At 47.3% G+C, this 18,791-nt stretch overlaps 9 protein-coding genes across 9 annotated transcripts; 2 read left to right on the top strand and 7 right to left on the bottom strand.

Moving 5' to 3' along the window:
* Positions 1-261: 261 nt before the first annotated feature.
* F4812DRAFT_439479 (uncharacterized protein) lies at positions 262-877 on the bottom strand. The gene has a single exon (XM_047935079.1). It carries the CDS (start codon positions 805-807, stop codon positions 328-330), a length of 480 nt encoding a protein of 159 aa, XP_047787399.1. The 5' UTR covers positions 808-877; the 3' UTR covers positions 262-327.
* F4812DRAFT_439476 (uncharacterized protein) lies at positions 262-1,983 on the bottom strand. Its single transcript, XM_047935078.1, has 3 exons — positions 1,917-1,983; positions 1,216-1,746; positions 262-1,160 (listed from the first exon to the last, which is right to left on the bottom strand). The coding sequence occupies exons 2-3, from the start codon at positions 1,337-1,339 to the stop codon at positions 961-963; spliced, it is 324 nt and encodes a 107-aa protein (XP_047787398.1). The 5' UTR covers positions 1,340-1,746; positions 1,917-1,983; the 3' UTR covers positions 262-960.
* A 69-nt stretch (positions 1,984-2,052) lies between these two features.
* Positions 2,053-3,163, bottom strand: F4812DRAFT_466558 (uncharacterized protein; the record flags this gene model as incomplete). The annotated part of the gene is made up of 2 exons (XM_047938556.1): positions 2,053-2,754; positions 2,817-3,163. 2 exons carry the CDS (start codon positions 3,161-3,163, stop codon positions 2,184-2,186), a joined length of 918 nt encoding a protein of 305 aa, XP_047787397.1. The 3' UTR covers positions 2,053-2,183.
* A 1,360-nt stretch (positions 3,164-4,523) lies between these two features.
* Positions 4,524-6,183, top strand: F4812DRAFT_439468 (ribosomal protein S6). Its single transcript, XM_047935077.1, has 3 exons — positions 4,524-4,947; positions 5,035-5,066; positions 5,258-6,183. Exons 1-3 carry the CDS (start codon positions 4,924-4,926, stop codon positions 5,541-5,543), a joined length of 342 nt encoding a protein of 113 aa, XP_047787396.1. The 5' UTR covers positions 4,524-4,923; the 3' UTR covers positions 5,544-6,183.
* On the bottom strand, positions 6,184-8,946 carry F4812DRAFT_439462 (DUF298-domain-containing protein). The gene is made up of 5 exons (XM_047935076.1): positions 8,151-8,946; positions 7,847-7,890; positions 7,327-7,403; positions 7,094-7,271; positions 6,184-6,979 (listed from the first exon to the last, which is right to left on the bottom strand). The coding sequence occupies exons 1-5, from the start codon at positions 8,232-8,234 to the stop codon at positions 6,550-6,552; spliced, it is 813 nt and encodes a 270-aa protein (XP_047787395.1). The 5' UTR covers positions 8,235-8,946; the 3' UTR covers positions 6,184-6,549.
* Positions 8,947-9,263: 317 nt separating this feature from the next.
* F4812DRAFT_439459 (uncharacterized protein) lies at positions 9,264-12,699 on the bottom strand. The gene is made up of 4 exons (XM_047935075.1): positions 11,789-12,699; positions 10,659-11,554; positions 10,017-10,604; positions 9,264-9,959 (listed from the first exon to the last, which is right to left on the bottom strand). The coding sequence occupies exons 1-4, from the start codon at positions 12,285-12,287 to the stop codon at positions 9,750-9,752; spliced, it is 2,193 nt and encodes a 730-aa protein (XP_047787394.1). The 5' UTR covers positions 12,288-12,699; the 3' UTR covers positions 9,264-9,749.
* Positions 12,700-12,934: 235 nt separating this feature from the next.
* On the bottom strand, positions 12,935-14,409 carry F4812DRAFT_439457 (ribosomal protein L15). Its single transcript, XM_047935074.1, has 2 exons — positions 13,983-14,409; positions 12,935-13,909 (listed from the first exon to the last, which is right to left on the bottom strand). The coding sequence occupies exons 1-2, from the start codon at positions 14,300-14,302 to the stop codon at positions 13,327-13,329; spliced, it is 903 nt and encodes a 300-aa protein (XP_047787393.1). The 5' UTR covers positions 14,303-14,409; the 3' UTR covers positions 12,935-13,326.
* Positions 14,410-14,546: 137 nt separating this feature from the next.
* Positions 14,547-17,273, top strand: F4812DRAFT_439454 (MFS general substrate transporter). Its single transcript, XM_047935073.1, has 6 exons — positions 14,547-15,577; positions 15,652-15,732; positions 15,786-16,003; positions 16,200-16,499; positions 16,553-16,989; positions 17,045-17,273. The coding sequence occupies exons 1-6, from the start codon at positions 15,235-15,237 to the stop codon at positions 17,241-17,243; spliced, it is 1,578 nt and encodes a 525-aa protein (XP_047787392.1). The 5' UTR covers positions 14,547-15,234; the 3' UTR covers positions 17,244-17,273.
* An 809-nt stretch (positions 17,274-18,082) lies between these two features.
* Positions 18,083-18,553, bottom strand: F4812DRAFT_452506 (like-Sm domain-containing protein; the record flags this gene model as incomplete). The annotated part of the gene is made up of 4 exons (XM_047936356.1): positions 18,083-18,123; positions 18,175-18,211; positions 18,277-18,366; positions 18,425-18,553. 4 exons carry the CDS (start codon positions 18,551-18,553, stop codon positions 18,083-18,085), a joined length of 297 nt encoding a protein of 98 aa, XP_047787391.1.
* Positions 18,554-18,791: the final 238 nt, after the last annotated feature.

Here is an 18,791-nt window from a genome sequence, read left to right as displayed (position 1 = left end):
CAGGTATTCGGCACCAATGCGTGGCCCCCAAAATGTTTGGGGATGGACGGCCTGTCCGGCGACCATGATTTTGCTTTTTCTTTTCTTTGCAGCTGCAGCAGTACCTAGCTGCAGCTGTAGCTGTACGCTATGCTTTAGGTAAGTAAGTAAGTACTACCCCCTGCTCCAGTGATCTCAGAGCCAAGCCGGAAGGAAGCGGGCTCTGCTGTGGTATTGTATTGGATGAGTACCTACTTGCATCTAATCTAGAACACACAGACACAGCATTCACGAGAGTTGAAAAACAAAATATGAAATCCAGTTTCTGCCATTATCCATACTCCCTAGCTAACCGTAGCGACTACACTTCGTACCGGCTACTTCAAATGACTTAATTATTGACTTAATTATTTTTGCTCCATTGATAGCCTCGTCTCTATTCAACCATTCAAAACTAGCCTTATCCATCATGGTGATATGTAGGTTCTGCATGTCATCTTCCTGCTGCAGCCGCGGGTCCAAGTTCGAATATTCCCCAATATCTCGCGCCGACAGTAGTAGCTGCTCTTGGAAATCCGGATGGTAAAGTTTACGGAAATTGCCTTTGACCTTCGAACTCGCATCTATAAACGCCTCCGGGCTAAACTTCACAGACATCCAAACGAAGGCCATCGTAAACGCAATCCAATGCTTTGCTTTCTTCGCTGTGTCTACTCCCGGTGGTCGACGAAACTCTATAGATCCGGATTTGCCGTCTTTTGAAGGTTGAAGGTTCCATGCGAAATATTTTGAAGGACTTATAAAGTCCACGATCTCATCTCGGTCCATTGAGTCGAGCTTCTCATATATCGACTGGAGACCTTTCAGGGGGCCCTTCTCCTTCAATTCTCTTTGTACATGTGCGGCGCGAAGGTTCGACCGGCAGAAGCTGGTGGCTTTGTCTTGCCGCGACAAAGGAGCGTACCTCGCAGTGGCTGGCTCCTAGAATGCCACTGCCTTCGCCAGGCTTCTTAACTGCTTTATCGTGAAATGACCTTCCTGGAAGGATATATGTATATGAAAACCGCAGGTGGTGTCCTTGCGGAATTCAAAGTATCGATGGAGGACTGTCCAGAGTAAGTCCATCTTCTTTGACCATCCATCATCCGCAACAAGAACCGGGGACACGATTTCAACAGGGTCTCCATAATCATCAGAGTCTATTTTGTCTATAGTTTTAAGATTAACTACACCTACAGAAGCCATCCAGAATGTGATGCTTGCTTAGAGAGCCGTCGAGCATCAAGTTCCATACACCGTAGTTCGGTTTGTCTTGATCTGCCGCGTCGAAGACAACACTCTTTAGCCCGGCATCGGTCATTACCTGGGCTATTGCATCTAAGAGGCGGAAACCGAAACGACGCTGCCGGGAGACGCTCGTGTCTTTGGGATATTGCAATCCACTTTCGGGGTTGGGGCGAAGAATGACTTTGAACTCGCATCCGAAACAGAAGGGTAAGCTTCTGTCCTCATCGGTCGCCCTTTCCTTCTCGGGGTTCGGCGCAGATCGCTACTCTGCGGCAGATTCTGAATGCCAACCTGTCCCGTCAGAACCGGACTGTTCACTATGTACACTCATTGTGAATAAGGGGAATACGTATCTATGTAGTTTTGGAGGATAAAGCAGAGGCCAAACAGTAAAGATAAATGAGTATTATGATGATGCTTGGGAGAAAGAGAAGGACAGATGCTAAGTAGCATGGCTCGGGCTTTTATACTTACCCTTAGGTACGTATCTCTCACAGCATTGTTTAAACTCAATCTATCACGTTTAAGTACCTACATGTATTCCCTTATGGAATCCCTTACTTGTTTTGGTACTCTTGTCACTAATCTATACATCTCACGTACACTCAACCTGCCTAAGCTTTATAAAGACTCCTAATTCGATTTAGCAGGAACTCTGATATTCGCGTCCCAGATAACAAGACGCGTTTTAAATATAACATTATGTAAACAATGAATGTATTCCCAATAAATAAGTGCTTAAGGTATATATCCATTAATACCATAATAATGGTAACGCTAACAACCATGAAACGACCAACATATCCCGTACGGTTCCAGATCAAAAAAAGACCAGAAAACAACACCCACCCAAAAAAGGCCCCGCTGAGTTATATATGCCGCCGCTGAATATTACTGTCTTCCAATTCAAATAACTACTATGGGTCAACATCGCCGATGAATCGGAACGTAAGACCCCTGACTTTCTCGCCGTCGAGTCGGATTTTGCACCGGACCACGTCGTATTTGTCCGTCTCGTATAGCCGGAGGCAGTGCTCCTGGTCCCGGTTCCCGACGAGAAACGCCTGGCCCCGTACCTCCTTTTTGTCGTCGATGGTACTGACCAGCGCCTTGTACTTGCCACCCCACGTCTTTATGACGGCATGAGCCACGCTCGCAGGGCGGTACGAAGGTTCACAGCCCAAGAGACGGTTCAAGACCGACGGGTCGCCGAGAGTGCCGTAGAAGAAGTACCAGACTGGATACTGGTTCTGCGCCGGGGCCCGCCTTGGATCGTCCTTGGAGTTGGCACGATGCTGCGGCATGGTGGCGTCGATTCTGAGGCTGGGATATACCGACTGCGAGGATAAATCCTTCTCCGCTTTCGAATATCGGACAAACGTAGGTTGGAACAGCGACCGTTGGTCAGAGAGGTAGCTGAGGAGTGCCTCTTTGGTATCGGCACTGACCTTGCAGAAGGTCGTGGGTTCCCCCGAGTCGTCCGTGCCGCTGAAATCTGGTGGGTTTCGAGTAGTTGAGCGGCCGATTTCACCTGCGCTACGTCGCCGAACGGCCCTTCGAGCTTCAAGAGGTAGAAAGCGGGTTTGCTGGGTTTGACCTGCGCCTTTTGAAATGCGACGACGCTGGTAGAAGCGGCCAAACTGCAGGAATGCTCGTAGGCCTCCTTGTCGTATCCCCGCGCTTCCATTTCCGCGCGCACGATCTCCCAGTGAGAATCCGCAACGGCGATTCGGGACAGATCCGTCCTGTGCTCCTGGATTTTCCGCACGGCTTGGGCGTACGTGTACCCGAATATGGATTGCCACCTCTCGATATCGTCGATGTGTATCTCGTCTAGTTGTTGTGGCTGCTGGATCGCAACCTGAGCCATCGACTCAAGCTCATCTAAGAAATCCATTGCGGTAAATGTGATAATTACAACTTTATCCGCATGTTTAAACTAGGTAAAAAGAGGTGATGAATTGTTCTTGACGATGGTAGTTTTTGAGGATGCTTGTTATCAATAATGGTTGTCGTTGAAGATAATTGATGATATTTCTACAACTTTGGTGATGAAGATGAATGTGCACTTGGAAAACGATATTATATATTTCTGTCATGTTCCATGGAAACATGATCGGCAAGATTTAAGTTACCCATTCTATCAAATGCTGAACTTAATTCACTCTCCCCCTCCCCAAACAATATCCGAGCGGCTTGAAAAAAGATAATTCATGCTGTTTAGCTATAACGTTGAAACTATCGTCAATGATATACGTATGTTTTCTAAGCCACTTTTACATAATCCTAACCAACTAAAGCCACATGCGCCACATACGCCACATAAACCGTTAAACCGTCGGACCGTATACTATGTATTTATATTTACGAAGTATATAAAAACATTTTCCACTCCCACGTCAACCACAACATCATATTCAATCCTACGATGCAAGATATAATAATTACATCGCCAGTTTCGCATCAATTAGAGCTTCCGAATTATACGAGTCTCATGTAGATGCATGCGGCATTCCTAAAGCTATTTGAAGATGTATTTGATTGACTACCTACCTTAGGTACCTATGTATGCGACCGTAAAGGAGCCCCTCCCGCAGAGCCGCATTGCACACATCAACCATTATAGCCTTTGAATCCCCGGTTGTAACATACAGAAATTACCTCGCTGTATTCGCTTCAATTAGAGATTTCTAATGATATGAATAATAATTAGATGCAGGCCGTATTTCGAAAGCTATTCGAGCGCGCAGGTAGATATGCAGAGGAGGGCGCCCCCTTTTCTCGAAACGTCAACATTTAATTCAATTGAATATATCTTCGAATAGCTTTTGAAACACTGCACGCATCTGGTCAAGACTTATATCATAAGAAAGCTCTAATTGAGGCGAAAATTGGCGACATAAATTTTATATTTTATTTCTTGGGATTGAATATGATATAATGGTTGACGTGGCACTTTATGTACTGGGTGCACGGATAAGGTTGAGGGTGTACATAGTACGGATACTTAGTTATTACGCGGAAGTCGTTTAAGTGGTGCTGTTATAGTTTTAAAGTTGTCCGGTTGACGTTCTAAAAGTCTTGCACATGCCAAGCGTCTGGTTCCTGTAATTCAGCTCCCACGATGATACTAGCACTGTATAGGCTTGACATTAATATAGGGACGGATAGTGGCTTGTACGCTATACTCTAGGTGGCTTACTACTGCAATTTACAGGTGAGCTAGCTGCAATCAGTACATTCAATACCGTACAGCCTCTTTAATTCACACATAGCTTATCTAAGCTCGATGTGCCATGACTGGGATCCCGGGAAAATCTTATCAAAACCTAAATCCGCACCCTGCCCCCCACCAAATTCCCTTATCGATTGGTTCGCAAACGCGATTCGCAACTCGCAATTCGCAAGTCTATCATCAAACATCAAACATCAAATTCGAGACATCGAAGTCTTTTTTTCTTTTCTTCTTTTTTTTTTTTTCTTTTCGAGCTCGACCGACTCCTCTCTGTTCTGTCCCCCTTTCCTTCTCGAGACGGTCCGAACGTGCGGTTTCGACGAACGAACGAACAGACGAACGATTAAATAGAAACTGTCGTTGTGCGCTCCATCCATGTGAGCGAGAGCCAAACAAAAAGCCAAGCAGCCGACTTATACAAGATGCTGTACGAGTTAATCGGAATCGTGGGTTCTCTTTTCCATTCCTGTTTTTAAATATATATGTAACTTGTTAGAGAGAGGGGAGATATATCTGCTAACACGAAGTAACAGGTCCGACCGGGCAACCTCGCCGAGGTGAAGGAGTATGTTTTTATCCTCTCTCTCTCCCTTCTCCCCTCCATGTCATGTCATGTCATGTCCTTGCATATCGAATCTTTTCAGTTCGAAGAAAGACGATGATGCCATGATCGAACAACCCACCACCAACCGCAGACAGAAAAAAAAACCCCGGCTAACCAAACCTCTCTCCCCCCCCTCCCCCCCCGCCTCGCAGAATCGTCCTAACGACCGGGCAGCTGATCCTGCAGCAAAAGGGGGTGATCCGGGGCATCGCGAACTGGGGGGTGTTCCTGCTGCCGCGGGCGACGAGCGTGCACCAGATGCGGCACCACTCGGGGCACTACTTCGCGATGCGGTTCGACGCCAGCGTCCGCACCCAGGAGGCCGTGCGCAGCATGCTCGCTCTCGACCCCCGCATGATCCGCCACTCCTCCGTCAAGCTCGGCGACGGCAAGCTCGCTACCCTCAGCCGCTTCGGCGCCCCCGAGTGGTCGGGCTAAGCAGGGGTGGTGGTAGTGGTGGTAGTAGTAGTGCCAGCTAGGTTGGTTTAATCGAGCTGGGAGCACGGGAGGGGGCTAGGGCAAAACTTCAAGACGGCGTGCGTGGCCCTGGGATATGAGATAAGAAGAGATGGGATGAGATGAGGTGAGATCGGGGGCCTTGGATCGCGGGGTACTGTATATTATAAACAAACCCCTTTCTTACCCAGATTACCGTCTTCTTAGATTAGAGGGGACTGCAGGTTATCATCACGAGAGGGGGGGTGCGGCAGTGTGCTAGCAGTTGGTATCAAAGGTGGCAAAAAAACGAATTGTCTACCAGTCTACCTTAGGTACTTTATCTACCCAGGTACCTAGCTAGATGCTGTATATCAGGTAGAAAGAAGATGATAATAGTGGTAGCGGAAGCTGAATTTAAGAGTGTCGGATGACATGAGCCATCTACCTGTTACCACCATTGATATATTGCGCGCATAATATAAAACTATGACACAGCACGGAGAGCATGCGTACCTAAGGGCATAAATACACATGGGGTACAGCCACTTGCTAGCACTTGACTCCGGACTTGCCAGTTAACGCTACAGTAAATCATATGCATTAAATCACATCACAAAGAACACCACACGAAGGCACGAGGATTTCGCTCCAATCCGTTTATAATGTTTATGATATGTGTATTGATTATTGATTAAACCAACCCTCCCTTCGCTGTGCCTTTTTTTTTTTTCTTTTTTTTAAAAAGGGGGCCAAGGGTGGCGATGGTTTGTTTAACGCAAAGCAAAGCTAATTTCTCATATTCCGCGCGGCGCTGTGGTAATATCTCCTATATCGTTTCGCTTATCGTACTGGGGTAAGCTTAAGGTACCGAAGCCTGCCCACACGACTTTCGTATCTTCTCATACTTCTCTGCCTCACCCAACAACTTCACGTCAAAATCCGCTCTACGGGATGGAAGGGATGGATATCGAGGGGGACTAGATCGACCGGCCCGGGAAATAACTGGTCAAGCATCGACGTCCATCGCCGACGACTTGCGCTTGTACCAAGCTACAAAGTCGTCGATAACGCCCGGCCAAGCCCCGTCTTCACTCCAGAAACTCAATGCCTCGTCCGCCATGCTCTTAAGCGCAAACTCAAATGTCTGGTTCCACATATCGCGACTAACTGAGCGCGTCCAATTCTCTCGTAGAAACGAGATCCACTCGGCCAGCCAATCTATGCCTGTCGTCTCTCCGATCCATACCATTCCTGGCTTCTTGAACAGCAGCTCCCAGTACAGGATTGCGTTGTCCAGGGAGAGAGCCCGTTGGTCTCCTTCTCGGCCGACCACGAAAGCGTACCTGTACACTCTGCGAAATAGGTCTCGATCTTTGCTTAGTGAGTCGGCAAGACGCTTGAAATACTGCTTCTGGCTTTCGGTTTTGGCCTCAGTCCTATACACTAGTTAGTCTCCCCTCGCTGGTGGTATGTACCTGGGTAGTCATGGCTTTGCATGCATCTTAGATCAGATGCAGCGCGAATTTGTAATCAACTGCGCAAACACTTACACGTGGTGAGCTTTCCAGCCATTTATGAATCCCGTTCGGGTGATCTCTCCTATGGTGGGAGCTTGCACGAGTTCCATAGCAAGGAAAAGCGATGCCCCCTCCAGATCAACCCCGATAGAATTCAGATAGGCCATAGATGAATCCGCGCCGAGCGAATCTTTTGGGTCCTCTTGGGCATCTGTCTCGCATGTTAGCAGGCTCACGCTTCGAATTGACGTTGGGTATCCCCATACTTCTCAGACTGTCGAATAGCTTGGTGAGCTGTGAATCCTTGGCTGTAGATGATGCGCCGCCAGTCCCCTGGAAATATCTGAGCAGCACATAGAGTTAGTAAAAAATAAGTTCAGAATACAGCGCATATATACCCAATAGGTTTACAAGGCGTGTGTGCGTGCGACTAGTGGATAGGATAGACAGAAACAGGTCTGGCGACAAAGCAATATAAGGCAAGACAAGATAGTTTCGACATGATCTACACTTATATATGGCATTTAACAGTATGGTAGCCTGAACAAGCCAAGGTCACTTCAACGCTATCGATATCCATTCCGATGGGACGCACAAGAAAAGTTGTGAGACCATAACCTTGGCTGCTTTCCACATTCGGTGCTACAGGATCACGAACTTGCTGCCGTCCCATGAGGAATACATGCAAAACGCCGACGATACACCTGAGGCGCACCAGCGAATATGAAGCGATCCATGTAGAATATATATAACGAGCGATAGAAGAAGGAAAGCAAAGCCACTTACGAATCGACGGCCTCGTTCAGCTTGTAATTTGTGTTCTTGAGATACTGTTGAATGTTTGGTTAGCACGAGACCATTTTTCCGAGTAGATAATATAAGTTGGAGGGGATTCGGGCAAGAATAAAGGAAAGGAACGGAACAAAGCAATGCATTTCGGGCATCATAAATCGTCGCGATACTGAACTGAACTTGTCATGAACGGACGCATGGGCGGAAGAGGAAGAGGAAGAGGAAGAGGAAGAAGAAGAAGAAGAAGAAGAAGAAGAAGAAGAAGAAGAAGAAGAAGAAGAAATGGAGAAAAGCGTACTCTCGTGGCGGCCTTTTCAGGAGCACCTGTTATCGAGACAAAGCTGGCTACCGCCGCTTTCTGGACGGACGATAGCGGTGGCATCGCGACAACTGATATCACACCTATTGGGTACCTAGGGAACTAGGCGATCTCTGAGAGACGATAGGTATATATTGGTAGATGATGATGGTATGTATGTATGTATGTATGGTCGACAAGGACCCCGTAGATCGACGCTCGACAAGCAGAGGGTAAGATATGCTGATGACTTGGAGAAAATGCGCTGCTTGATTATTTATTTATTTATTCCGTGGTATACAAAGCGCAAATCGCGACGGCTTCGGCTTTGTTGGTAAACCAAGAGGTTCGGTAGTTTGTGGGGGGACGAGAGAGAGGAAGCTTCGGCGGTTGGAATGCGGAGGAGGGGTTGATACTTGAACTCGCGAACTCGTGGACTTGCGGCGGGGAGTACGGACAATGCTTAAGTCGGGTCGATAAAAACAACAAAGTGGTGTCTCGTCGAGGACGTCTATGTAATAATGGTTTGTTTTTTTCGGACTAAGGTCGAACTTGATCGTGTTTGTCTAGGTACTTAGAAAAAAGATGGGAAAGTAAGACAATGGATGCGCCTGTTAGAGCTGAACGGTCTCCAACCTCTAGGTTGTTGGCGTAGGCGTAGGCGTTTGGGTATTGATGGTGGGGCTAGCATTAGGCTAGGCGGGTACGTACTACATTCACTGTTACCTTATTGTGAATGATGTAGTGAGTTGTCTTGAGATAGAAGGAGCAACGAAGACATTGTTTGGGCATCACTCATCACCTAATCCACACATATATTGCGTTACCTAGGTAGCCAGAGTGCCTTAGGTAAGAACAGCAAGTAAATATGTACCTAATGTATCCTTATACAATTCATTAGAAAAGAGTGGATTACAACAGGTATATAAGTTATGCTAGGTACTTGCTGTCTTGACTCGATGCCCGGCTTAAGAAGCACAAGCCCAAGCATAGGTAGGTACCTAAAGGTAACTGATACAATACAATAATCTGTATAAACGACAGCTGTAATTCACCATTACGTACTATACCGTACCGAGTCTTGGCGAGTCAAGAACCTCAACTCTGAACAGATAGGTAAAATTACTTTTATTATTTGGAATTTTCTTTCATCATACCACCAAGTCAGCTAGCTACTCATCTCTGTCCTACCATTAGAGTTTAGAGTTAGGGAGAAGATGTATCTTCCATAGGAACGAATTACCAATAATGTATAGTTGACGGAAACGAAAGAAGGGTATAGTGTGATAAGTGCGACTCCCCTCCTCAGCATATGCTCATTCCCTTATAAATACTGCAAAGAAAAAAAAGAAGACGAAAGAAAAAGAAAGGAGTACAGCAATGCAAACTCGCCAACTCCAAGGAGGGGCAATGTAATACACTCCACAAAGCCCAAGCCCAAATATATGCAGTCTAGGGTTATGCAACCATTAATATACCAGCCCCCCTCTCCCCAAGACATAACTGCTGCTCGTCAATATCTTCCTGTTCTACTGATCCTTCCGCCCTGGCCTCCGCTTTGATCATAGTCTTGCCCTTGGTCGTTCCTCGCCGGGAGTTCTAGTCGCCAAGGGGCATACCCTCGAGCTCATCGAGCAAGCGGCGCCAATTGTCAGCTAACATCTCCGAATACTTGACACGTTCCTGTGCCCAGTCTTGGTTCCATCGGCTGACGTGGAATTGTGTCTGTTGGAAGTAGATAAGCTCATCACGCAGACACTCCTTCACAAATATAGAGCGGTTGTGCTGGTTGACGATAGATTCCTTATCCTATATGACGTGTTAGAGGCTCTCCGCAATAGAGACAAACGGTAAGGAGGTACAAACCTTTATGATTGCTTCAACAACCTTCTCAATCTCGCCTGGCTTGATCTCTGGCTTGGATCGTAAACTTGCTAGCTTCGTCTCGTTGCTTTGGATACGCCGTTCTAGATATGGGATGTTGTCTTTGTCTAATCTTTCTCTTCGGTCGAACAGCTCCCTAAGGCTGACAAGTGCGTCGCGCTGCTTCTTTAGGTCTTCTAGCACGCCTGCATCCCACGCCTTGCTTTCATCCTCCATCAAGCTTTGGGTCGTCTGTAAGTGTCGGCTCATAGCGACTAGACCGTCATTCAAAAGAGGTACGTCATTGGTATCGGTGGCGTAGGTATCAGAGCTCGCTTCCGTAAGGGATGTTAAAGATACAGCCAAGCGACCGTGATCGGCTGCTACACCTTCGCTCCGCTTTACAAGACGGTCCATGATGTTGCAAGTTGAGATGTACAATTCGGCAGATCGCTTAACACCTTGTCTGGTGCGCTCGAACAGTTCCTCCAACGAGGACGGCAGAGATTCTTCGAGGCCAGGAGGTAGCGCCCGGCCGGTAAATTCGTCAACCACCGAGATAGCTGCTTGTTTACGCCATACCGCAAGTTCCTACAGCCTGTTAGCTTTACATATATATAAGGGCTAATACCATTCGGTTCATACCGTTGGAACAGTCAAGAACATTATAACAAGCTGTTCCTGACCTAGAACAGGGTGTCGGACCAGCGTATTTAGGAACCTGGCCAGACCGCGTCTTCGCTTCTCGATAAACGCGCCGTCGTTGGAAAGGTGGTTTCCGTTGACCGCAACTCTCTTGGGCGGGAGAAGAGGTAATGCCCGGAACGGATATCTCTTATGCAAACAATCGAGTAACCATACGAAATCGCTATACCTGCGGATAACTTTGCTGCCGCGCCGCGAACTTGTAACCTCATAATTGTGGTGTTGGAATAAGAACACGCCCTCTTTCTCCGGCATTAGCGAAACCGTGACATTCTCCTCAACCGCGATGCCAGACCGACCACCACTAATGGTCCTTGAATGGCTAACGGTTGGGTGAGTACCCGGATCGCGACCTTCTCTATCGCCCGGGCCTCCAAAGGGGTTCGTCGGGTGATGCGGGGATGCTTCACCAAGGCCTTCGACGTTGTTGCCGTCGAAATATCCCCAGCCACCTGAATTCGAAGATGCGGAGCCACCAGCAGATTGAGGAACCGCACCACCCGCCGAAGCCATTGTAGGGGTCGTAAAGTTGGAGGTTGTGCGAGAGTGCAAATCAGGGGCATCGGAATGGCCGTAACCATTGCCATTCAGTATATTAGCATGGTTGGAACCGTTAGTCTTGGGCGGCTCTCCGTGGTGATGGTGTCTGTGAACATCAGATGAATTCCACGGATCGTCCTCGGGACCGTCCATGGATGATTTTCTACCTCGGGATTGGGAAGCGAACGAGGTGGGCAGGTTTTCGGGTTGCTGCGGCGGTTTTGCTGCAAGTTCTGCAGTATCTGGAAAGATAGGTTTTTTGGCCGGCGCTGATGATAATTGGGCTTGCGGCAAGTCTACAACAGGTTGGTATTGTGATTTAGTAGGATGTAATTTCTCGGCGAATAACGTAAATATCCCCGCAAGATGATGCACAGGGCAGCGCAGCAGCGAGGATGCGATAAGACAGGCTAGCCCATTGGACGACCGATGCGATTCGCCAAACACGAAAACAAGGCGACAAACATATCAAGTCGATCTCCCAGGAAATACGAAAAAAAGAAGAAGAAAAGGTCATGTGAATTACTTACTGCGTCTCCTTTCGTCAACTCCATCTAAACTTATAGATTCACCTTCTTGCGCAAGGCCGATAAGAGTCATTAACACGTTAAACTCGTTGCGACCGATAGGATCAAGGTTACCAGCCGGCGCAAGTATTCCCATTATCTGCGCCTGGTCATCGGCGCCTAGTTTAGCTGCAGCAAGCGTCTTGGTGACACCTGACAATGTGACCTTGCCGGCACTTCCATCCTCTTGCACGGCCCTGTCGAATGCCTCAATATAGCTATCTGGTATATCGACGCCATCGAGGAGTCTTCGGAGGAGTTCGGCACGCGATTGCTGTTTTCTTGGGGTAGGCATATCCCAAGGCGAAGCTCTGCCACTGCCACCGAAATCGTCATCGTTAAAGAGGGTATCCGAAGTCGAGCGAGTCATAGGTCCATCATCGTCGAACAAGGACGATCGCGCCATGCTTGGGTTACCGGAAGACGAGGGTTCATTTGGAGGTGAAGTACCAAAGAGAGACATGGCCTCAATTTGGTATAATATCGATATTTTTTGTAGCTATCGAGAATCGAGAATCGAAGGTAAGACAATCGGGTAGAATCGACAACGGTAGTAAGCTCGAGTGAAAGGAGCGAAATGTCGTAATGGAGGTGTAATACCTAGTTAAGACCTAGACCTAGACCTAGACCTACACTGAACAAACCATGCAGTCGATTGATGATGATGCGAATGCAAGGGCGCAGCCAGAAAAAAAAAGGATGCAGATGAAAAGTTGCAACGACTACGCACGTATTTTAAAAATTACAGAGATGGTAAGATTTTGGAATTGAGTTTCACAGTAAACGGCTGAATAAGAATTAGCTATTGTATTATCCAACGCATCCACGCCCGTGCTGCCTTCCATGACTTGGCTGTCTTGGAGAGCTCAACTATGGTATGCCTGCGGCCCGGCGCTGAAACGCCAGGGAGGTACAGGTGGGACAAGGTGGGACGAAGGTAGGGTAGGTAATGGATCGGCGCTGGCAAGTGCGGAGCTGAATGTGCATACATGCTTTACGTTAGGCACATAAACCATACATACATTAACTACACTGACTTCCAAGTGGTTCAACCATGCATACTTTTATGTAGGTACAATACATCTGTAGGCTCCAGCAGTCCCAATTGAACTGATTGATAGAGGTAGGTACCTGGTATTGGTGCATTTGATACATGTACATATTGGGTCTGTATATAAAAAGTAATTTATTTACCTGCATAAAAGGGGACAATTGAAGCTTTCACCTTACTGCTATGCAAATCTTATGTAACTATCAATAATACCCCATGCAGCACTAAGATTTTATTACTTCAAATGCTCAAGCAACCCCCTTGTCACAACCATCACAAGGAAAACAACTTTACATGCTATTCCGCGGGTTGATATATGTGCAGTTTTAGGGGAGCAGGTCTGCGGATGTTCGCAGTAATCGGTATATATACGGTATATACCCTAGGATATATCTGCAGGCGCAATACATACATAACATGGTATATTCTGCCAATTCGACGAGCGCACCCCTTATAGCTTGTCCCAAAGTTTCGCTGCTTCCTGCGTGGCCCCCTTCTGCTTCTTTTCCTGCTTGAGAATCTTCGCGGGTGGTACCTTGAAGTACAAACTTGGCGACTCGCCGGGCTTTAATGTGTGGCTCAGGTATCCTCGGTGCGCAGGGTCGCGGTAGTATTCGATATCCCATCGAGCTGTCGGATCCGGCAGTCTGTAAGAAAACCCCCTCTGGCGGAGCTCTTCTAAGACCGGCTGCACATGCTCCGGCCCGGTAGGTAGAGGTTTATCGGTGTGGAAACTCTTGCCCTCTACCAGCCGCTTCAAGGCCTGCTTGGTATAATATCGTGTCATGATCTTTCCTCCCGCCTTCTCTACTGCTTCGATAGCCGAAGCCGAAGCGCGAGAAACAATAATGTCTATCGGCTGCTTCAACGCATCCGCCCCTCTCGCTAGTAACTTAATTCCGTCCTTGATCGATCCGACGAGGTTGGACTCTATTAGTTCTTTCGGCGTGATTCGCTTCGTAGCGTCAATGCGGCCCGCGTCAATCCATTCCTGCAGCTTGTCGAGGTTTACTTCGGACATGACAGGCGCGTGCCTATCGAGCAGTTAGTTCGGAGGACTAATCGAAAGGATAACAAACAAGACCTCGTTGGTTCAGCCGTACGTACATGTTCACGAATCCAAGCTTTCCCCTTTGAACGACCAAAGGCGTCTGACCACCCTGGAACCACGGTTTGACTTTTCCATGCTGCTTCTGACCCTTGTGACCCCTTCCGGATGTTTTACCCTTTCCCGAGGACGGACCGCGACCAACACGAATGCGCTTTTGGTAAGCACCCGGGTTGTCGGATAGATTTGCGAGAATGGAGGCGCTGCGAGACTGGATTGACAGCGCATTGAATAATCCTACGAGCGAAGAGCTGCTCGGTTGCTCGAGAGAAGCCCTGCAGCACTGGGCTGCCAGCCCGAGGGGTATTCGCGGAGGCATCTTGCGACTCGTGCCTGTATTGGGAGTTTGTAGTGGGCTGTCTTGATTAGGTACGAGAATTTCCCTTTGATAATCTTTTTCCGGGGTACGCCCTCGGTGAAAGTTGGTCCTAGCTTTTGGCTTTAGGAGGTACCTCAGGTATTATGTACCTGTACGAGGTACTTGACATGGTGGGGTTCTGCATAAGGTAGGTATTATTCCATAGTGGATAATTCAAAAAAGTGTTTCAATATTTTATTTCGAGGTTCATAGTTGCAAGTACGAAAACATGTATTAAGTTCAATAACCGCTCGGCCAATTCACCAACTGACAAAGCCGTTCATATATTCGCTTGAACGTTATGATCCTGGTCATAGAGATCATACTTCCCTTTCATCCATTTTATGTAAACAGCAGGCCCGTCAATCTAGAATCGTGACAACTGCCCAAGGGATAAAGCTTTGAAGCAATACTTACGGTCATCAGTATTTCAGAAGCCAACAAATCGTCTAATTGTACCGTCAATTGATATCCGTGAGGTGTTCTACCGCCCCTTTCAGTACCGATATCAGGGTAGAAAGCCGCTGATACAATGACTCTCTACCCTATTGAATCTCGAACTGTATAGTCCCTGTTATTTCGGTTTCGATCTTCCCCGCATCCATATCATTCCTATTTCTATCCTAATCTTGCTCAAATCATATTTTACCTAATCGAGGCTTAGTATAAAATTGCGTGATAATCAGAAGGTAGCATTATAGATCTATATGTATGTAGGCCTTATCAAACCGATGTTCTTGTAGACGGCCTATGAATGGCAAAGAGGGGTGTCCGAATCAGCTCCGGAGCCGACGCAGGCAAGTGGGCGGAATACAAATAGGCAGGGGAAGCCATCTCCGAAGATAATAATTCCATGACGAAGCCTTCGCGAGTTAGCCAGTCTTAGGTGAAACATGGACGAGAAAAAATTAGCTATCGAGGCTACCTCGAACAGCACTGTGACTACGTCTAATCCGGCTCCTGTTCAGATAGAAGGACAATCAGTAGCCTCCTCAAGAGACCTCGACGACGCATACGAACTCTATCGGAGGCAAGATGCCGCCGTTCTGGATCCTCGTGAAGCCCGCCAGGTGCTGCGAAAGATCGACGGGCGCATTTTACCCCTTTTGATGGGAACTTATCTACTTCAATACCTTGACAAGTCTAGCGTCAACTTCGCAAGTGTTTTTGGGCTGAGACAAGGGACGGATCTGCATGGTCAAGATTACTCGTGGTCTTTATCCCTATTTTATTTCGGTATGAATTTTCGGGGCGAAGAATCATGACAGGTACCTACCTAGATAAAGCTAACTGGTCGTGTCTATTTCCAGGGTACTTGGTGGCGCAATGGCCGGCCGGCTATCTTCTTCAAAGACTTCCGGCAGGGAAGTTCATAGGAAGCAGTATCCTAGGTTATTAGATCTTTCGTCATTCGTGTCTGAGGTTGGTGCTGACGAAGTCTTAGTCTGGGGCATGCTTACCATTGTTACCCCGGCGTGCAAGAACTTCGCCGGGCTAGCAGTCAACCGTTTCTTGCTCGGATGCTTCGAGGCAGTGATCAATCCAGGCTTCGTTCTCGTCCTCTCGATGTGGTGGCGACAGGATGAGCAGCCTATGCGATTGACGACCTACTACAGCATGAATGGGATCGCTGGGGTTTGTGGTGGCCTACTTGGTTATGCTGGTAAGCTTAATAAGACGCTGAACTAAGGTTGACAAGTTTCTAACGTGCTCGTAGTATGTCTCTCTATCTCCCCTATTCCTATATAACGTCAGGGGATCATTTATCTAATTCCAGTGCTTGAAACATCTCCTTATACCAAGCATTACTCCAAAGAGGAAGATTTCAAATACTTGCTTCAGGACTAACACATAACAGATTGGCCATATCACATCCGGCCTCCCTCCGTGGATGTATATCTTCCTCATATTCGGGTCTATAAGCTTAGCCTGGGGCACCATCTTCTTGATATTTATGTCTGACCTTCCCTCAACAGCGCGGTTTCTGACCGAAAGGCAAAGGATCATAGCAGTTGAAAGAGTAGCTAGGAACAGACAAGGAGTGAAGAATCACCATTTCAAGACCTACCAAATGCGGCAGTGCTTGCTCGATCCAAAGACGTGGATTCTATTCGTGATGGCCATTGCAGCGCAAATTCCAAATGCTGCCCAGTCGAGTGTATCGTCTTCCATCATGCCAATTGGTAAAGTTAGTGCTAACATCTGAGCTAGTTCACATCGATCATCCTAGAGACGTTTGGTTTTGACGTACTCCAGACGCAGTATTTGCAGATCCCCGGGAACCTAATACAGTTCTGTTCCCTCCTCCTATCTGGTTGGATTAGCTCCCGATTTCCAAATATGCGCTGTGCGGTTATGTTAGTAGGAAACTTGATTTGTGTAGCTTGTGCTGCGGCTCTCGTACGGCTACCAGCTGGTCCCGATGGGACAGATAATAGATGGGGACGACTGGTTACGCTCTGGTTGTGCTCATTCCAGTCCGTAGGCTTCAGTTTGAGCTTGACGATGGTAAGTAGCAATGTAGCTGGGTATACCAAGAAACAGCTCACGGGGGCTTTCCTGTTCGTGGGCTATTGCGTGGGAAATATAATAGGGCCACAAACCTTTATTGAAACAGAGGCACCGTTCTATACTTCGGCTTATATTGCGTAAGTCTCCTATAAGGAGCCAGAGATATGTGTATGTGGCTAACTCTCATGCTAGGATCCTCATCGGATACTCTGTGAAGACGGTAATGGTCATCGTGTTGTACATATATATGTGGATGGTAAATAAGAAACGTGATCGTGAAGCTGCTCTAGAGGGCCCGGGGCTTTCAGAAGAACGAGAAAAGCAGGCTATAGAACAAGGAATGCAAGATGTTACCGAGCTGGACAACAAGGGCTTCAGATACGTGCTGTAGGGTGGTATCTTATAGAGTGTTTTTGCTGATCCCCGTTGCCTTTTATTTCTATTACCTGAGTGAACATTTTGGACTATGCCAATTGCTAAAAGCCTAATACGAAATCCTCTGGGTCTAGAATACCTAGATGACATTCTTTACGGATCGCATTGATCATAGAAACCACAGATTTACCACGCCAATCAATGATATAATATGCGATGCCGGTGTGAGCAAATGAAAGACTGTTGGGGACATGCCTTCAAGTTGAGCGAAACTAGGTATGGTCTACCTAGATAGGTACCTATTGCTGCCCGAGTTAAGCATATGTGTAAACCCTAAGTCAGTATAGAGAAGCTGCAGGATTTCTTATATCAATTCTATGCAATCTCTTAACCAGAACCAGGACAGAAAAGTCGACGTTATCACATAACCAGGCGGGGGTTGAACTAAGACTGTACAGTGCAAAATGACGGTACACAGTTGGCTTTACAACACAAAATTATGCATTGAACGGATCTGACTAGCAGCAGTACGGATAATGCTGAAATCTCAATGGCCGAAAAACCTGGGACGATCATATATCGATGGGCCGCTCATGTGGATACTGGCGGTTCCTGCCTTGGTTCAAGTACCCTTACGTTTGGGACACTTTGAACTCCCTCCCTTCTCCCTTGATTTGGCTCTGAGCTGCCCCAACGAGGGGCACTACCTGCTTCTGCACCGAGTTCCATGACTTCCATGGGACCATTCTAGAGTCCGCGAACAGACCTAAATATGGACCTTGACGTGATAGAGAAGGCCTCCATGTGATTTACCTCGAATTAGACCGAGGGATTGCAAACTATGTGGTAAACAACTCATGAGGAGTTTTGTGGGGAGACAAGAACAACACTATCCCCTAAACCCGTATGTTAGATAAATACAAGCTAAGAAAGAGATAGAGACGAACCTCGCACGAACAGCATCTCAGACTTTTTCGTCATTGTCTGAATAAGAGTTAGCACAACGGCCTATAAAGCGTTAGAGAGAGAGAGAGAGAGAGAGTGCTTACTCTGATTTCCTCATCGTCGTCATCTTCGTCTACCGTATAGATAGTCTCCACCACGTCGCCCAAAACTAAATTCATGTGACTGTCATAGGCCTTAGACGCAGTTAGCTTAACAGGAAAATGCCTCAAGTGGTTGGTGAAGTTCGCGTACATGAAGGCGTCCCTTTAGTTCACGGTCACCTCGTAGTTTCACAAATACAACCTCATCGAGGAGGAGGCGCACAAGGTCGAGAGGCTCAGACACTGAGCCGCCGGCGGGGCCCTCTTCACCACCAGCCATGGTTTACGGGGTGTTTTTTAAAATACAGGTTGGTATTCACCGAGCGAGAATTAAATGATTGAGAATTCGGTGTTACAAATTATGGGTGGATTGTTGTGCAAGTGAAGGATGCGGTATATGAAGACTAGACAATTCGATGATTTAGTTGGGTGATAAGTTCAATAATTCAATAATTCCAGCTAGTGAAAGAACCTGGGACTTGGCAAGCCATAAAAGGGCTTATCTAAGCTTTTAAACA

Source organism: Daldinia caldariorum (genome assembly GCF_022478825.1).
Source record: "Daldinia caldariorum strain CBS 122874 unplaced genomic scaffold F4812scaffold_16, whole genome shotgun sequence".
NCBI lineage: Eukaryota > Fungi > Ascomycota > Sordariomycetes > Xylariales > Hypoxylaceae > Daldinia > Daldinia caldariorum.
Note: the sequence above shows the minus strand (reverse complement) of the source record. Positions and strands in the feature narration are given on the sequence as shown.

What these genes read in the sequence shown, in the direction of transcription:
- F4812DRAFT_439479 (XM_047935079.1), bottom strand. Translation starts at nt 807, where the DNA reads ATGGACCGAGATGAGATCGTGGACTTTATAAGTCCTTCAAAATATTTC.
- F4812DRAFT_439476 (XM_047935078.1), bottom strand. Translation starts at nt 1,339, where the DNA reads ATGACCGATGCCGGGCTAAAGAGTGTTGTCTTCGACGCGGCAGATCAA. An exon ending in TCACATTCTGGATGGCTTCT is followed by an intron (nt 1,161 to 1,215) that starts GTAGGTGTAGTT and finishes ATGATTATGGAG; the next exon opens with ACCCTGTTGAAATCGTGTCC.
- F4812DRAFT_439468 (XM_047935077.1), top strand. Translation starts at nt 4,924, where the DNA reads ATGCTGTACGAGTTAATCGGAATC. An exon ending in TGTACGAGTTAATCGGAATC is followed by an intron (nt 4,948 to 5,034) that starts GTGGGTTCTCTT and finishes ACGAAGTAACAG; the next exon opens with GTCCGACCGGGCAACCTCGC. An exon ending in AACCTCGCCGAGGTGAAGGA is followed by an intron (nt 5,067 to 5,257) that starts GTATGTTTTTAT and finishes CCCGCCTCGCAG; the next exon opens with AATCGTCCTAACGACCGGGC.
- F4812DRAFT_439462 (XM_047935076.1), bottom strand. Translation starts at nt 8,234, where the DNA reads ATGCCACCGCTATCGTCCGTCCAGAAAGCGGCGGTAGCCAGCTTTGTC. An exon ending in CTGAACGAGGCCGTCGATTC is followed by an intron (nt 7,404 to 7,846) that starts GTAAGTGGCTTT and finishes TGTGCTGCTCAG; the next exon opens with ATATTTCCAGGGGACTGGCG. An exon ending in GCTATTCGACAGTCTGAGAA is followed by an intron (nt 7,272 to 7,326) that starts GTATGGGGATAC and finishes CATGCGAGACAG; the next exon opens with ATGCCCAAGAGGACCCAAAA.
- F4812DRAFT_439459 (XM_047935075.1), bottom strand. Translation starts at nt 12,287, where the DNA reads ATGTCTCTCTTTGGTACTTCACCTCCAAATGAACCCTCGTCTTCCGGT. An exon ending in AGTTGACGAAAGGAGACGCA is followed by an intron (nt 11,555 to 11,788) that starts GTAAGTAATTCA and finishes AACCTGTTGTAG; the next exon opens with ACTTGCCGCAAGCCCAATTA. An exon ending in TGTTCTTGACTGTTCCAACG is followed by an intron (nt 10,605 to 10,658) that starts GTATGAACCGAA and finishes AACAGGCTGTAG; the next exon opens with GAACTTGCGGTATGGCGTAA.
- F4812DRAFT_439457 (XM_047935074.1), bottom strand. Translation starts at nt 14,302, where the DNA reads ATGCCTCCGCGAATACCCCTCGGGCTGGCAGCCCAGTGCTGCAGGGCT. An exon ending in AAGCTTGGATTCGTGAACAT is followed by an intron (nt 13,910 to 13,982) that starts GTACGTACGGCT and finishes ACTGCTCGATAG; the next exon opens with GCACGCGCCTGTCATGTCCG.
- F4812DRAFT_439454 (XM_047935073.1), top strand. Translation starts at nt 15,235, where the DNA reads ATGGACGAGAAAAAATTAGCTATCGAGGCTACCTCGAACAGCACTGTG. An exon ending in GTGGCCTACTTGGTTATGCT is followed by an intron (nt 16,004 to 16,199) that starts GGTAAGCTTAAT and finishes AACACATAACAG; the next exon opens with ATTGGCCATATCACATCCGG. An exon ending in CAAATGCTGCCCAGTCGAGT is followed by an intron (nt 16,500 to 16,552) that starts GTATCGTCTTCC and finishes CATCTGAGCTAG; the next exon opens with TTCACATCGATCATCCTAGA.